The sequence below is a fragment of the Mastigoproctus giganteus genome, chromosome 5 (genome assembly GCF_048544385.1).
Source record: "Mastigoproctus giganteus isolate SK-2022 chromosome 5, ASM4854438v1, whole genome shotgun sequence".
NCBI classification, from domain to species: Eukaryota; Metazoa; Arthropoda; class Arachnida; order Uropygi; family Thelyphonidae; genus Mastigoproctus; species Mastigoproctus giganteus.
This window is the reverse complement of record NC_143579.1, coordinates 51,830,799-51,848,262: the sequence shown is the minus strand read 5'-3', so window position 1 is coordinate 51,848,262 and position 17,464 is coordinate 51,830,799. Positions and strand designations below refer to the sequence as shown.

General features: G+C 36.2%; 1 protein-coding gene across 3 annotated transcripts in view; it reads right to left on the bottom strand.

Moving 5' to 3' along the window:
- LOC150085388 (chloride channel protein 2-like) overlaps positions 1-17,464 on the bottom strand; it is a 271,615-nt gene that overhangs the window by 19,462 nt on the left and 234,689 nt on the right. For all 3 annotated transcript variants that reach the window (XM_090374018.1, XM_090374019.1, XM_090374020.1), the window contains 2 exons: positions 11,931-11,966; positions 7,783-7,887 (listed from right to left, as the gene is read on the bottom strand). In XM_090374018.1, coding sequence (XP_090230144.1) covers positions 7,783-7,887; positions 11,931-11,966 — 141 coding nt within the window. The remainder of the gene's footprint in view (positions 1-7,782; positions 7,888-11,930; positions 11,967-17,464) is intronic.

Genomic DNA, 17,464 nt, shown 5'->3' with positions numbered 1-17,464 from the left:
CGATGATTTATTGAATATTATCCTCATAATCCCACTGTACAGGGCAATTTAAGACTACATTTGGAATGCTGTGTTCAAGTATTGAGACATCATCTGAAAAAAGACACTGAGCTTCTTGTAAGGGTCCAAAGACAGGCAACTCAAATGGTGGGATCAACAGAAGAACGACTATATGAGGAATGACTCTGATTATGAGATTACAGAGCTTGCCAAACCAGGCACCTCAGAGGAGACCTGATTGAGGTTTATCTGAGAGGGATTAGTAAAATGAATGATGGTGGAATTCTCTCTGTTATAAAGAGAGAGAACTCATCATCACAGGTTGCATCCCATCTGGGATTGGGTGATCAGTATCTGTCATTCAGCATCTCAAATAACTGTTCCACAGTTTTGCCTGTCCATCCATGATATTCTTCTTCCTCTTACCATTAATTATTCCAGTCAGACTGATTTGCGGCATTGCATATTCTTCTTGAAATCTCATAATATGACCAAAAAAAGAAATTTTTCATTTCTTGATTAGTAACAGCAATTTCCTTTCTCTGCTGACTGATCTCAACACTTCCACATTTGTAACTTTAACTGTCCATGGAATACGTGATATTCTTCTATACATGTACATCTCAAATGCCTCCAATTTCTTAATTGTTGCTTTCTTTAATGTCCAAGTCTCACAATCGCAGAGTAGTGTGGACCAGCTGTGACACTCCATTACTCTTACTCAAAGATTCAGATAAAATTGCATATAACATAAAACACCTTTCATTTTGCAAAAGGCTGATCTTGCTATTTCAACTCTTTTTTTTAATTTCAGTAGGCCCATCCCCTTTGTCATTAATTTCTCTTCCTAAATAGACATAACTTTTTTAATCAGTCTCCCACTGACCATAAGTGCGAGATTTGTATAATTCTTGGGGCCAACTACCATCCATTTAGTCTTACTAGGATTAATCTGAAGACCCATATTATTACTTTCTGCATTAACTATTTCCACGAGTGTTTGAAGATCAGAATCACTTCCTGCAAAGATAACTATATCATTGGCATAGCGAATATTATTGATAACTACTCCATTTAAAACAATTCCTTCTGCTCTATCTTCCAATGCCACCATAATTTTTTCAGAATAGAGATTGAACAGTAATAGAGATAGAATGCCCCCCCCCCCCGTCAAACACCTCTCTTTATAATTTCTCCTGTCAGCTCATCTTCCACTCTCACCATAGCACTCTGATTATAGTATAGATTCTCACTTATTTGGATGTCTCTGCTGTCTAAGTTTATCTGGTGCAGGATAGGATAATTTTTTTATGCTGATCTTTATCAAATGCTTTTTCGTAGTCTATGAAACAAGCATAGACATCTTGTTGCATATCCAGACATCTTTCTATTAATACCGAAAGATCGAACATAGCTTCTCTGGTACCTACACCCTTCCTAAATCCAAACTGAGTCTTCCCTGTTTCCTTTTCACATTTACCCCAAATGCAAAGATAAATTATTCTTAAAAATATCTTTAATGTATGGCTCATGAGACTGATTGTTCGATATTCTGACAATTATTTGCATTTGGCTTTTTTGGTAATGGTACAAAAGTTTATTTCAACCAAACCTGAGGAATTTTCCCTGAGTCAAACTTTGTTGAGCAGACGTGTCAGAACCTCGATGCCATTTTCCCCAAGCAATTTTAGATATTCTGTCACTATTCCATCCTCTCCAGCAGCCTTTTCACTCTTTGCCATTTTCAAAGCCTTTATCACCTCACTCTGAAGTATCTGTGGGCCTTCAAGATCTATTTCCTTTGCACTTCATCCTCTTTGAACAACTATGATATATACTTTTCCCAGATCTGCTTTTTTTTCCTTTCAAATCCATCACTGCTTTCCCTGTTTCATCAACTATGTGTATCTGGGTCTTTTTCTTGTATAATCCAGCCATCTCCTTTACTTTTCTACACAAATTAGAATAATCATGCCTTTTCTGCAGTTCCTCAATTTCTTGGCATCTTTCTTCCAGCCATAGGCCCTTAGCTTCCTTGATTTTCTGTTCAATTTTACAACTTATCTCCTTATATTTTTGTTCATGTCTGTTTTTGTAATTTCTCTTTTCCATCAACTCTAATATCTCCTCTGTCATCCAGGCATGTTTCCTTTTCTGTCTCCCCTTTTTTTCAAAAGGTTTTTCTCTACTATCTTAATGGCAGTCTTTATTTACTTCTTTGGTTCTATTCTGATTCCAAACTTCTGACTGTGTTTGTATGACTTTTGTAAATGTCTGCACTACCTCAGCATTGTTCAGCTTTCTTCTGTCTATCTGAAGGCTTCTTTTGTCTACCTTTTTGGGAGCTTTTAGCCTTGTTCTCGGCATTACCACTGGATTATGGTCTGATATAATATCTGCTCCTGGATATGCCTTTGCCGTTAACACTATTGCAGAATCTTTTGTTGATCATTATATAATCAATTTGATTTCATATAATTTTGTTCTCTATCTCTTGTAATGATTTCCAAGTATATAGCCTTCTTGGTGGCTGTTTAAACCACTATCAAGTCCTCCTCCTGGCAGAACTGGCTAACTATCTCCTCTATCATTTGTAATTCTCCAATTGTGTTCATTACTGTCTCTTGTCCTACCTTCACATTAAAACCACCCATGACTATATTTCTTGTTTCTTAGTCAGCTTCATCAAACTCTGGATCTGTTCATCCAGTTTGTCCACTTCTTCATCTGTCTTATCAGCTAGCTGTAGGGGCATAAACTTGAATCAGATTAATATTTACTGGATTGCCCCTCAGTTGGAGTCGCATTACTCTATCAGATTTTGGGATGAAACTGCTAACGTATTTTATCATGTCCTTTGCTACAAGGATCCCAACACCATTTATCCCACTGGAGCTTCCTGAATAGTATAAATTATCTCCATTATAAGTGTAGCATTTTCCTTCCACCTCACTTCACTCAGGCCTAAAATTTTAAGGTTAAGCCTATGCATCTCTTTGTGTTCTGCAACTTCTCTGCATTCCAGAACTAGAGGTCATAAATTCAAATTACAGAGGTTGGTTGGTTGGTTGGTTATTGGAAGTTTAATGGCGCATCAGCAACTAAGGCTATCGTGCGCCAATATTACAGAGGTTGAAGTTTAGATAAGATTGTAGGAAGTTTACTTTTAGCCAGCGAATCAATCACTGATTGCTGGAACAAGTTTCCCTTGAAGGTAGTTGAGACTGACAGTTTGAATAAATTCAAAGGTCAACTGGACAGTTATCTGTACGAGGAGGGAAGCATATAATTTGTATTTTCTTATCTACTTGGTTGTTTTTTTTTTTTTTTTTTTGCCAGTGCAGCAAAAGCCTGTGGCTTCCTTGCATTATATGGCAAATAATATTACTATTACATTTTTCTGTCTGTAGATTTGTCTGGATATTCTATTACATCAAATTATCCAGAATTAATCCACTACCTCCAGTGGGTGCAGGATTTGTGCACAATTGCACATACAGGATTAAGTAGACCCAGGTGCAGCTCCTCATGCCTAGGTACAGGCAACAGGTAGTGGCTGCTCCCTGGTGGAGAAGTGGCCTGACACTAACAACAAAACAACACACCCATACTAACACTTTTTTTTCAGGCCAGTTTTGCAGAGGTTCTGTGCCATCAGAGGTGGACAAGGTGAAGATGGATGCAAGCCTAAGAGCCACCCTCAATACCAGGACACACACATCAAATGATTTTGATTGAATCAAGAAAGATACTGTTGCAAACCTTTCCATCTTAGAAATATTGAGTCAAAGTTTTGTTCATAACAAAGGCTCTGCTGTTCTAGCCTTGGCTGTCAGGAGCACTGAAAGCATCATTAAAAAAATATCTGAACTTAAGTTTTTTTTCTCTCTCGAGAAACGGTGCCTTAATGTGGCGAGAGAGTTTGCGTACGTTAAAGAAAGCTATACTGTCGGGAGCTATATGCTCCCAGAAGTGCCTCCCATGGCAGAAAGGTTTCAGTGGAGACGTCAGACGAAACCCATTTCAAAAGGTCCACACACGACCTTTTCAACTAAATTGTGATCCAAGAAAGCAACGGGAAACTACTTGGATTATCCTTCCATTGAAAACTTCAATGATAGCAAGCAAAATAAACCACGGCCCCAAGTTTCGGCATCCCTTGAATGGGACAGGGGTGCTAAGAATCTCCGAGCTTGCATCGAAGAATTTTCTGAAACTAGCTACATGGAACGTTAGAAGCCTACTACAACCAGGAAAACTAGCCAATGCTTTACAAGAAATGGAACGCATTAACATCAACATATTTGGGCTAAGTGAAACCAAATGGCCTGGAACAAAGAAGTTGTATATCAAACGACCACCACGTCTTCTGTTCCGGAGGAGAAGAGAACACCAAGCAGACGTACGGCATCGCATTCGTTGTCCACAAACAACTGGCCAACAAAGTCACCAGTTTCACCCCAATATCGGAACGAATCGCACTACTACAGTTAGCAGGCAACAAGATCAACCTGAATGTGCTCCAGGTCTACGCACCAACAGCGGACAAAGACGATCAAGAAATTGAATTGTTCTACGACAAGCTAAGCAACACTTTAAAGTCGTTGAGGAAGCACAACATTACGGTCATCCTCGGTGACTTTAATGCCAAAATCGGTCAAGGAAAGCTACAAAACATAGTCGGAGAACATGGCTTGGGGACACGGAATGAACGAGGCGACAGACTCGTCCAGTTCTGCCAAGAAGAAAAATTTAGCATTGCCAACACTTGGTTTAAACTACCACCTCGACGACTATACACCTGGACCTCACCACAAGACTCTGACAACAATATCGTCAGGAACCAAATTGACTAAATCTTAATCAACATCAGATATAAGTCAAGCGTCCTCAAGGCAAAAACTTACCCTGGAGCTGACATATCATCAGACCATAACCCAGTAATAGCAACACTATGTCTCAAATTACGAGCAGTCAAACGCACAAGCACAACAAAAAGAATCGACCTGGAGAAACTGAAGAACAACGCCAACAGGCGACAAGTACAGCTTCATCTCAACACTACAATCAGATCGATAGAAGCAGTAACAACAGACGTGCAAGCGTTCGGGCATTCACTCAAACAGTGCATCAATGAAACAGCAGAAACCCTGCTAGGACATCAGGCGTCGAAAAAGAAACAACGGTGGATGACCCAGCACATACTAGACCTAATGGATGAACGGAGAACATTCAAAAGCAACAACAACAACCGGGAAAAATACAAAGAAATACAACAAAAGATCAAACAGGAAATCCGGAAGGCGAAGGAAAAATGGATGGAAGATCAGTGTGCAGAAATCGAAGACCTAATCAAGAAAAATGACAACTTTAATCTGCACAAGAAGCTTAAAGAAGCTGGAAACATCTACAAACCGGCTCCTATCCCAAGCTTATATACGGACAACAATCAACCTATACTAAGCAAACAAGCCAAACTCGACACCTGGAAGAGCTATATATACAATCTGTTCGGCACCAACAGAAAACTGGCAGAAACGCAACAGCAAACACAGGAAGACAATCTCCACATATTAACATCTGAAGTGGAACATGCCATCCGAATAACAAAGCCAGGCAAAGCCTGTGGACCTGATCAGATTCATGTGGAACTGCTGAAACAACTAGACTACAGCAACATCCAACAACTAACGAAATGGTTCAATCAAATCTACAACAACAACGACATTCCATCCGAATGGCTCCAATCCATCTTCGTGGCCCTACCAAAAAAGGCTACCAGCCGGAAATGCAAAGACTTCAGACTGATCAGTCTAATGAGCCAGGTGCTAAAAGTCTTCCTCAAGGTGATTCAGCAAAGGATAAGATGTAAGTGCGAAAGTGCACTAGGAAACACACAGTTCGGATTCTGCAGGGGACTAGGCACCAGAGAAGCAATTTTCTGTTTACAAATATTGCTACAAAGGTGCTATGAACATCAAAAAGACGTGTATATATGTTTTATTGATTACGAGAAAGCCTTCGATTCAGTAGACCACGACCGTCTAATTGACCGTCTGAGAGAACTTGGGCTTGAAAACAACGATATCAACTTTATTACAACTCTCTACTGGAATCAAACAGCCCGGCTTCGCTATGACAACGACCTGACAGACCCAATTCCAATAAAAAAAAGGCATCCGGCAAGGCTTCCCATATCTCCCATTCTTTTTAACATCTATTCGGAAATGATCTTCGACCAAACACTGGCTGCCAGGAACATCGGCATAAAAGTTAATGGACACTACATCAATAACTTAAGATATGCCGATGACACAGCACTAATAGCGGATTCAGAACAAGATTTACAGACCATCTTGAACGAAGTGGACATAGAAAGCCAAGCATGGGGGCTACGAATCAACAAAAAGAAAACAAAGGTGATGAAGGTCAGTAGGACTGCAAGCAAAATCACGATCAAACTAAACAATGAAAAATTAGAGCAAATACACCGCTTCAAGTATCTCGGAGTACTCATTGATTACCAGCTGAACCATGAGGCCAAAATCAAAAGCAGAATTGAACAAGCCAGGCGGGCATTCACCAAGTGGAAAACCCTCCTCACCGACAGAAGCTTGAACATCATGCTCAAATTACGCACATTGAAATGCTACATCTGGCCAATACTGCTCTACGGTGTAGAAACCTGGACTCTAACATCAGCCACTACAAAAAAGCTCCAGGCCTTCGAAATGTGGCTCTACCGAAGAATGCTGAAAATCCCGTGGACAGCCAAGATAACCAACGTACAGGTCCTGCAGGACATGCACATGAAACGGGACCTGCTCAAAACCATCATCAGCAGGAAATGTAAATACCTAGGTCACATCGCTAGGAACCAACAAAAATATCACCTACTACCACTCATCCTGGAGGGAAAGATCGAAGGCAAGAAACGCCCAGGCAAACCGAAAATGGCATGGCTAGATAACATCAACACCTGGCTTCACATGACAACAGCACAAATTCTACACGCAGCGCTAGACAGAACAATATCAAAACAAAGTCGCAAACGCCATTCGGCAGCATTAAAGAAGAAGTTTTTTTTTCTAACCAGGCAGAATCTCAACTCAGTACTGCTATGAGAAACGGTTAAAATTCCAAAAATAGCTCTTGATGATTTTTTATATTTCAAACTTCCGTGTGCACCATCAGTTCTCTAAACTCTGTACATCAATTCTCTTTTCTTTCATAATAGCATCTGGTAAATCTTTACACTGAAACTGACAGAATTGATGCTGCAAACCAGTTATTGCTTCATCTATTTCTGTATCTTTAATGGCATCAAGAAGTACCTGATGTTTATCCACAAAAAAATTCAATTTTGAAAATGATGCAATGCCATCCAAAGAAATTTGTGTTACCTCAGCATTCATAAGAACATTTTTCAATGGTAATATGTGCAACCAGTAGTCACATGCAGCAAAAAAATAATCTCACAGAGCAAAGAAGAGAATCTTCTCTAGTTTTAGACTCTTCACAACCCTGGCAGTAGAAATGTCTATATCTAAGTCAGAATCATCCTTCTGATTTAGCCTTCCATTTTCAAAATGAAAGTGGAAGATACAAAAATTGTTGGTAAAACAGATTTGCACCTAACATTTTTCAACATATCTAAGAGTAATAACCTCAGTTCGTAGATGTGAGATATGTTGGTGCTCTTAACAAATAAAAATACATGTATATAACATTAAGTTTAGTATATACAATTTAAATATTAGTTAAATAGCACTAACTGTATACCTTAATCAGAGTAGTCCTTTCAACCAGCTGAAAAGGCGCTGGATCTATATGGCACTGACTAAAATCAATGATTTGATTAAGCTGGTCTTCTTCCCAAGCTAATTGCTGAAATATTAATATAAGAATTAACAATTAGAATGCTGAACTACTAGAAAGATATTAATGCAATAAAAGATATTCAAATATTTAAAATATATAGTCATGTGCTAAATACTAACTCACAGATTATCCAAAAGTTATCACCAAGTTATATACACAACACAATATATCAAGAGATTTTATATCAGATAAAATCTCTTGAACAATATTAAACAAAAAAAAAGTTACATAAAAGAAAAATTAATTTTCCAAGCAACTGCTGTTTATGGTTTCCACCAAAATGGTTTCCACCAAAAGAACAACACTTCTGCTATTTCTGCTGCAACTAATGTGATCACAATTGGCTAGTTCATTTGGTTCATTATATATAATGTCTGTATGAGTCTCATGGGTCAATTTCCATGTTGTGTAGGTTGACACATCCAGAGTAACTCAGATAGGCTGGGGTTCCATCTCTACTATGTGAAATCAGCTAACTAGAGCCATGAATGAAGAGGCATTTAAGAATTTCTCCAGTCTTGATGGTATTGGAACCCAAACTATTCAGACAACAACAAATTGGATCAACTGATGATTACTAACTGCAAATTATAAGTGGGAAGCATTCAGGTAATCACAAAAGCTACTAAGCTTTTTTTATACCAACTAAGGGATATTATTTGAGATTCAGACCAAAATGGATATGCAAATGAACTGATGAGACAAGTAGCAGAGATGAAAATTGCATGGGATGATTACAAATTTACAAGAAAAACAAAAACCTACTAAGTACAAAGAGTAGTCTGCAATCAAGTCAGTAGAGGGGTTAGGCAAGATAAGGCAGATTATGAGCAGTCCTTGGCTAAAAATACAAAGAAAAGTAACAAAAACTCTTTAATCACGTTAATACTAGAAGGAAAGGGATGAACGACACTGGCCCACTAGATACAAATGACATAACTATTGATGATCCCGTTCAGGTTGCGGACAAACTAAATAAATATTTTACAATGAAACTCACACAAGTTTTTTTAGGGATGGAAGTACCAGAAGCACACCAAGTTATAACTTGAAGCTAAATGATTTTGTGATAACTAAAAAGAAAGTGGAAGGGAAATTGTTGAAACTAAGTGTAAACAAGGCATCTGGGGCTGATGGGATCCATCCACTTATATTAAAAGAGATAAGAAAAAGATGTTGCAAAAGAGATAAGCAAATCACTGGCTATAATTATTAGAGAACCCTTGGATTCAGGGGAGGTTCCTATAGATTTTTTTTACCTATAGATTGGAGGAGTGCAAACATGTCTCTTGTTCACAAAAATGGGTCAAAGAGCAATTTAAGCAATTATAGCCCTGTAAGCTTGACTGCTATTCTAGGGAAAATAATGGAGTCACTGGTTAAAGAAGTATTGCAGAACCATCTTGACAGGAATGCAGTTATACAGAAATCATGGTATTAATCTGGTAAAGGGAAGTCTACTATGGTGTAGTAACAATGAACTAGATGTAAAAAATAATTCTGATATTGTGTACTCAGATTTCAGTAGAGCTTTTGACACTGTTCTACATGAAAGGTTGCTATACAAATTGAAGCAGTGTGGAATTACAGACAAGTTACTGCTGTGGATAAAGGAATGATCGAGTAGCGGGGGGGGGGGGTTATAAATAAACGGGCACTACTCTTTGATCAATATTTATTAGTGGAGTCCCTAACGGTTCAGTAATGGCCCCTTACTGTTTTCAATATTTATCAATGATACTGAGAAATACAGATGAAGCTTACTGTCTACATTTGCAGATAATAGGAAGGTTGCCAGGTTGGTTAATGACAGGAATCAAGGTATATACTACTGCAATGAGGTTGAAAAAAATTAGACAGGCTGAAAAGTGGCAACTAAGGTTTTATATCGAGGGCAGCAGTAATCTCAGAATAACACCAATTAGGTATGTTAACAAGCGGTACCACACTCAGGGTTTGTTTGTTTGTTTGTTATTTGGTTTTTAGGAGCATTAGCAACTAAGGCCATATTGCTCCAGGAATATGTGGTGGTCATTCCCTGACCTTTCCGCATCTTCCGTATTTGGTGGTCACGGGCTCAAACCCCCAATCTAATCAAGAAGCGTGTGCTAAACACTGCTGCTCTTGCCCACCTGGTTATGGAGGTGCCACACTCAGGGTGGTAAAGAATGAAAGCAAGTTAGGAGTAATTGCACAGCCTGATGTGAAATTTTCTGAGTAGTGCAGATAGGCTGCTAGGTCAACTCATGGTGCTTTGTCAGTGATATGCAGGAATTTTGCCAATGAGGACAAGGATGTGATTATCCAATTATATAAAGCAGTGGTTAGGCCATATCTTGAGTACCTGCATATAGGTCTAACAGCCTCATTTTAAGAAGGATGTGTACTTCTTGGAATGGGTGCAAAGAATTGCAACCAAATTAGTCAAGGACACAAAGGGGTTCTTTTATCAAGGACTTCAGTTCTGCAACCTGTACCTGTGAGAAGACTTGTTTAAGGCTTTAAATAGATTGAGTAAATTAAATGTTGACTGCATCCTTACTCTTACTCAGACAACATTTATAAGGGGATACAAACTTAAACTGAAAAAGGATGACTACAGGATAGCTGTGCAAAAATTCACTTTCGACCACTAGGGAGTGATTGTTGCAACAAACTACCAACCGGTGTTGTGGAAGTGGGTAGTTTGAATAAATTTAAAGACGAATTAGACAAATTACTATTGGTGATGGACAGATGAGGTGGATAGGCATGGGTGGTTTTTTTTTTTTTTTTGTCTGATACTGTATAAGCTTCCTTCCTTGCATCATTTTCCACTACTAATACTATGTGATGAACCCACCATGCTGTAATGAAGGACTAGATAGTATGTATAGCTTAGCTTATATTTTCAGCACTCACCTCAGGTGAGGTGAGTGCTGAAAATTAAGCTAAGCTATACATACTATCTAGTTATTACATTACAGCACATAAGGACTCCTTAAAAATCAAGAGTGTAATGAAGGACTTAAATACATCAGAGAAAAAATTGCTTGTCATTTAATGTTTAAAAGTTGGCAGAGCACAGAATTAACATTTGATTTTATTTATAGTTTTAATTCTGCTTTTTTTTATATATATAAAACCATAAAAATAAATTAGAATAAGAATTAAAAATAATGCCAGCAGCATGGCAAGACAAGAGTGAAAATTGTTTTCGCTCTTGTCTTGCCATGCTGCTGGCATTATTTTTAATTCTTAGTCTAATTTATTTTTATGGTTATATTTCAAACATCATGTTGAGGAATATGCTTTCTGCTGCCTCTGATGGTTGCTGTACCTTTTTATTTTATTTTTATTATGAACGATTCAGTTTCCAACTATTTTAAAAGTTATTCAAATATATGTATAATTATATATATATATATATTAATATTAATTTCCAATACTGTTTAAGGGTCTTCACAATTGTCACATACATGATGCAAACAAAAATTATTTAAAAAAAAAAAAAATATATATATATATATATATTTTTTTTTTATTAAATAAAATATATAGTAATATTTTTTGTGAGTGCAAGAAATGTCTTAAGTTTAGGTGGGCTATGTTATAAAGGCTTAGCTGCACTTGAAGACATGCAGCAACCAACCAATATTTGTTTACTGCAGAATTAAATTCATCAAATTTTCTTCATCATTCTCCTAATCTTAGGAGAATAAGAAATTAATTCATTTTTAGGAGCAATTTTTCTTTATATAAACCAAGAAAATTACAGAAACATGATCCAACAACACTAATTTCCTTCCAAGCTCAATTCATTCACAGCAAACTACAGATCTATTTCACCTTTCGTGTCTACCATAATTTGTAGGGAATTATAAACAAGCAATTGCTACTTCCTAACCATTTAGAAATGATCAACTAAAGGATGACTTAATAATATCACTATTATTTTTATGAAAGTGTAAATTTAGAATTTTATATATGTTCAGAATTTTAGAATGTTAAATGCACTAATTCATTTGGATAATGCACACAGTTACTTTATAGCTTATTATTATGCTTACCTCTTCTGGTGACATATCAATCACTCGTTCTCTGGGCTAAAGAGGAAAAAAAAAAGTTTTCTACACCGACACATATAATAGGAAATACAGTCAAAATATTAAGCTAGAAAGTTTGAAAGTGTATTTAAGATAGTAATCATATGACTATTCGGTTTTGCTATAATTTTATTTTAGTTTTTTTCAGGGTTTGGGTGGAAAAAAGGTTTCAATACAGTGAGACACCTATAGGCTAAAATAAACTGAAACAAAATTAAATTAACTCAAATAAAATGAACATAAACCATTACACATACTATCTTTTCTAGTAGCCATTGCATGACCTTGGCTTATGAAAGCACAAACTATTTTGATAGCCAGATAATTCAGTGCACTGGCTGAATAGCAATTATGTTAGTTAATTAATTAATCTATTTTTCTATTTTACAAAATCTTAATATTTTCTATGCAACTGAATTGATGAGTGCCATTAAATTCAGTTGCATATAAAATATTAAATATTTAACAAATACAAAAATAGGTCACTTAACAACATCTCTATTCGACCAACACAATGAATTATTTGGCCACTGAAAACTTTGTGCTTCCATAAATCATGGTGATATGGTGCTTGAAATAGTAGCATGTGCAATGGTTTATGTTTACTGTGATAATTTTATGAGTTAATATTGTGAGTTAATTTTATTTGTTTATTTTTGTTTATATAAATGCACACACATACACATATATATTTACACATATGCATACATAAACTATATATTAAGGATAAACATTTGAGGAAAGGAAAGGAAAAATAATGTGACTAGTCAAAGATGTAAGATAAAGGTAATATAATAATTATTAATCATTAATATCATAACACAGCCAAACAACAATACTGGCCAAAATAATTTTGACATCTGCTGAAATATCAGGTGTGTACAGTCAATTTCTGTGTGTAGATTTCGAAAATAATTCTTAAAATTTCACATCACAATTTCTACATATTACAGGTCCGTGTTTACCCATATTATGTAAATCTTACTACAATTTGGCAAAGTAGATATGATGCTGCTGCTGTTCTGTTGTATTACCTGCAAATAATAATGTTTGCACGTGCTCATATATGGCAGTAATGTTGGGGAGGGCAAAACTTGTTAGTCTGCCTCCCGCCTCTCTCTTTCAGTAATAGAAAGATAGCAATAGTCAGAGTACATATATAGTTTACCTGTATATCTACTGCATTTGTTTGTTTCTTCTCTATTTTGCTTAGCATTGTATTGTTCAAATGTTTAAGCAGAAGCAAAGGAAGTGTCTGAGTCACCATGACAATTTCTGCTATGTGTGTGTGCGGATCATTTACAACAAAAAATCAGAGAAAGAAAATCTACAGTATTAACAAATATGCATATTCTTTGTACTAAGGTTGCAAGATTGGTGATTGGAACAAAACTTGAGCCTCCACATGTACTCCACATCACAAATCTGAGGATGTGGCTGACTGGAAAAAATTAATAATATGCCTTCTTCTGTTCCTATGATGTGGCATGAACTGTGCAATCACATTAATGATTGCTATTTCTGCATGATAAAAATATCAGGGATATTTTTATGGAAAAAAGCAGAAATGCTTTTTTCCATAAAAATGCATATAAATTATTGGGCAACACAGAAGCCTATGGTAGATATAAACTAGTCTGTAATCAAGTCAGAAAGGAGGTTAGGTAAGCAAAGGCAGATTACAAGAAATCTTTGAAGAAGGACGCAAGAAAAACAACAAAGACTTCTTATGTAAACACTAGAAAGAAAGGGATGAATCAAATTGGTCTACTCAATATCGATGGTTCAACTGTTGATGATCTTGCTTGGATAGCTGACAAACTGAAATGAGTATTTCGCATCTACATTCACACATGAGGAATTCTTTAGGAAAAGGGAAGCCGGAAGTTTATCAAACTCTAACAGGAAGCTAAATGATTTTGTAATAACAGAGAAAAGTAGAAGAGAAATTGATGTTAAACATCAGAAAGGCACCTGGGGTGGATGGGATCTATCCAGTTATAATAAGGAAAGCAGCAAACCCTTAACAATTATAAGAGCATTCTTGGATTCAGGGGAGGTCCCCACAGACTGGAGATATGCAGATGTATCTCCAATTCACAAAGAGGAACCAAAGGGTAATATGAGTAATTAGTTGAACTTCTGTTCCAGGAAAAATAATAATGGAGTCATTGGAAAAAGAAGTAATACAGGATCATCTAGACAAGGATGCAATTATACTTCAGACAGCATGGGTTTGTTAAGGGAAAATCATGTCTGACCAATCTGAGCGAATACTATGTTGTGGTCACAATGGAACTGGATTGAAAAAGTAAGATTGATATCATATACCTGGATTTCAGGAAAGCTTTTGATACTGTCGCACATAAGACTGCTCTACAAATTGGAGTAGTGTAGCATAAAGGGCATGTTACTGCTATGGATAAAGGGATGGTTGAGTGGGAGAAGACAGGATGGTAATCAATGGTCATTGCTCTTTATGGAGTCCCTCAGGGTTCGGTGTTGGACCCATTGTTGTTTTCTATATTTATCAATGATACTGATGAATGTATATCAGGCTTAATGTCTGTTTGCAAGATTAATGTCTGTTTGCAAATGATACAAAGGTTGGCAGGCTGGTGGGTAATGACAGTATGCTACTGCAACAGAATCTAGAAAAGTTAGATAGATGGGCTGAGAAATGGCAAATGAAGTTTAACATTAACAAATGCAAAGTACTGAATATGGGTAGCAGTAACCCCAGAGTAATGTATGAACTGTGCAGTTCAACATACTACACTCAGGGTAGCAAAAAATCAGAGACCTGGGGATTAATTGTGCAGTCAGATATGAATTTCTCTGAGAAATGGAGACAGGCTGCCAGGACAGTTCATGGGGTTTTTGTCAATGATATAAATGGATTTTGCTAGCAGGAATAAAGCGGTGATTATCCCACTGTATAAAAAAATGGTCAGGCCACATCTTCAGTTCTGCATTTTAGGGCCTCATTTTAGGAAGGATGTAGAGCTACTGAAATGAGTACAGAGAAGAGCAAAGAGATTGGTGAGAGTGAACAAATTGGTGCTCTTACCAAGAAAGGTTCAGTTCTACAAACTGCAGCATCTGGAGTCTAGGCACCTGTGTGATGCCTAGACTACAGGCTTTAAGGCTTTGAATGGATTGACAGTTTAAATAAATTCAAGGAAGGACAAGACAAATTATTGGAGGGAATGAATAGGTGAAATACAAGGTGTTGGTTTGTTTGTTTTTTTGGTTTTTTTTTGCTGATGCTGTATAAGCTTGCTCTTTTGCATCATTTGCCACTGCTAATTTCACTGGTGGGAGGCCAGGTACCTCAAATACAGCATCTGACAGCCCAATGATGATATTAACTCACAAATGTTCTTGTTTATACTCATGCACGACTAACAGGTCAATGGAGTTCACAATCACTTATAAATACAAACATTAATTATATTTAGCAGTCATGGGTTTGAACCCCGGTCCAATCAAAGAATGCATGCTGCTGCATTCTCGCTCCTGACCACTCAGCTACCAAAAGGTGTGAATACTACAATTTCAAAAAATTGTCAAAACAGCTGTCAGGGAAGGGATTCACTGAACACTAATAAGTGACACTTTTCTTTTTAGGAATATGTTACTTATGGCACAGCATAGAGAAACTCATTGTAGTAGCCTTACAATTTGGGACAAATACCTTTTGTCCCAAATTGTAAGGCTACTACAATGTAAGACCTTTGTAAGACTATGGCTCTCTAAAATATAGATGAAAATCTACTATAGCTATTCTGTAGTACAGTAAACTCCCATTATAGCACTTTCTAGGACCTAGCCTTAAAAGAGCACTATGAGCAGTCCCCCCCCCCCAGTCTCTTTGGATCTATTTTTCATATTTCATCAATATTTAGATAACAGATAACACTGATTTTGTAGAGCATTTATTTTTTGTAAGCAATGTTTATGAAGCAATAATTTATACATATCTGCACACAATGTACTATGCTTGATTTTTTATTTATTTATTTTTTACACTTGTGCACTTGCAACCTTTTTATTTATATGTTATTAAAAGAAATTTTTAAAAAGGTTATATTAAATTAAACTAAACAAACATATCTCGATTACTGTAATCATGATAAGTGAAGTTGTTGTTGTTGTTGTTGTTGTTATTTGGTTTTTAGGAGCATTAGCAACTAAGGCCATATTGCTCCGGATAAGTGAAGTATTAATATAATAATCTTGTCATTCATGAAATTCATTATAGCAGTAATTTATATTGAATGATCATATGCACCCTGATTACTGTACTGGCAAGGAAATCAGATCAACAATGTTGAAATATGTGGCACTAGAGGATTAACAATGGTATCAAAAAAAAAAAAAAAAGTGTTAAAAATGAAGAAGTGAATGAAAAATGAAAAAACCTAAATGCCAACCAACCTTTCTCATTCTATGTATTCTCAGAACCTTAAAAAAAAAAAAAAAAAAGACGATATAAGCAGGAAAATGTTTTAAATGGGTTCGTTATAAATGTTAAAAAAATACATGGCACTTTAGAGAATTAACAATGGTATCAAAAAAAAAAAAAGTGTTAAAAATGAAAGAGTGCTACAAGTAGGGATGTTCTAACAGAGGTTTACTGTATTTACAGACTGGTTCAGAGCTTTCTTGGTTCCAACATTTATTAAAATGTTATTGTTGACACCTTTTGACACCTCATTTTTTGAATTAATACTGTCATGGAATATCATATGCACAACTGGCTCACTGATGAGGATATATAATAAAAAAAAAAAAAAAAAAAAAAAACACACTGAAACAACTGTCTGGAAGGGGTATTATACCCCTTCCAGACAGTTGTTTCAGTGCTTCTTTTAATACTTCACTTAAGGGTAACATTATACTTCTTTTTAGGGAAGTGTTACTTATTAGTAGTTTGTTTGTTTGTTATTTGGTTTTTAGGAGCAATAGCAACTAAGGCCATATTGCTCTGGGATATGCGGTGGTCATTCCCTGACCTTTCCGCATCCTCCATATTTGGTGGTGACGGGCTCGAACCCCGGTCTAATCAAGAAGCATGTGCTATGCACTGCCGCTCCTTCCTACCTGGCTACGGAGGCGCCTTATTAGTAGTATAGCATAAGGCAACTTGTAATGGCAGCCCAACAGGGTTTTAATTTGAAAGATTAACAATTTTTGTAAGACTGTGCATCTTTGTTTACCTGTGATATAAAATATGAATACAAATTCTATTATTATAATATTTACAGACAGGGTTATTTTTAGCTCATATCTGAAAAGGTATATAAGATATATAAATATCTTATATATATATAAATATACCTATATATAAATACAGTATAAGATATATAAATAGGTATATTTATATCTCTCATAGGTTATTTAATTATTTATTTAAGCTTATCATTGCTATTTCATTTCTTTCTGACTAAGATTATTTTTCCATTTTATTCAGACTTCATTATCATTATTAAATT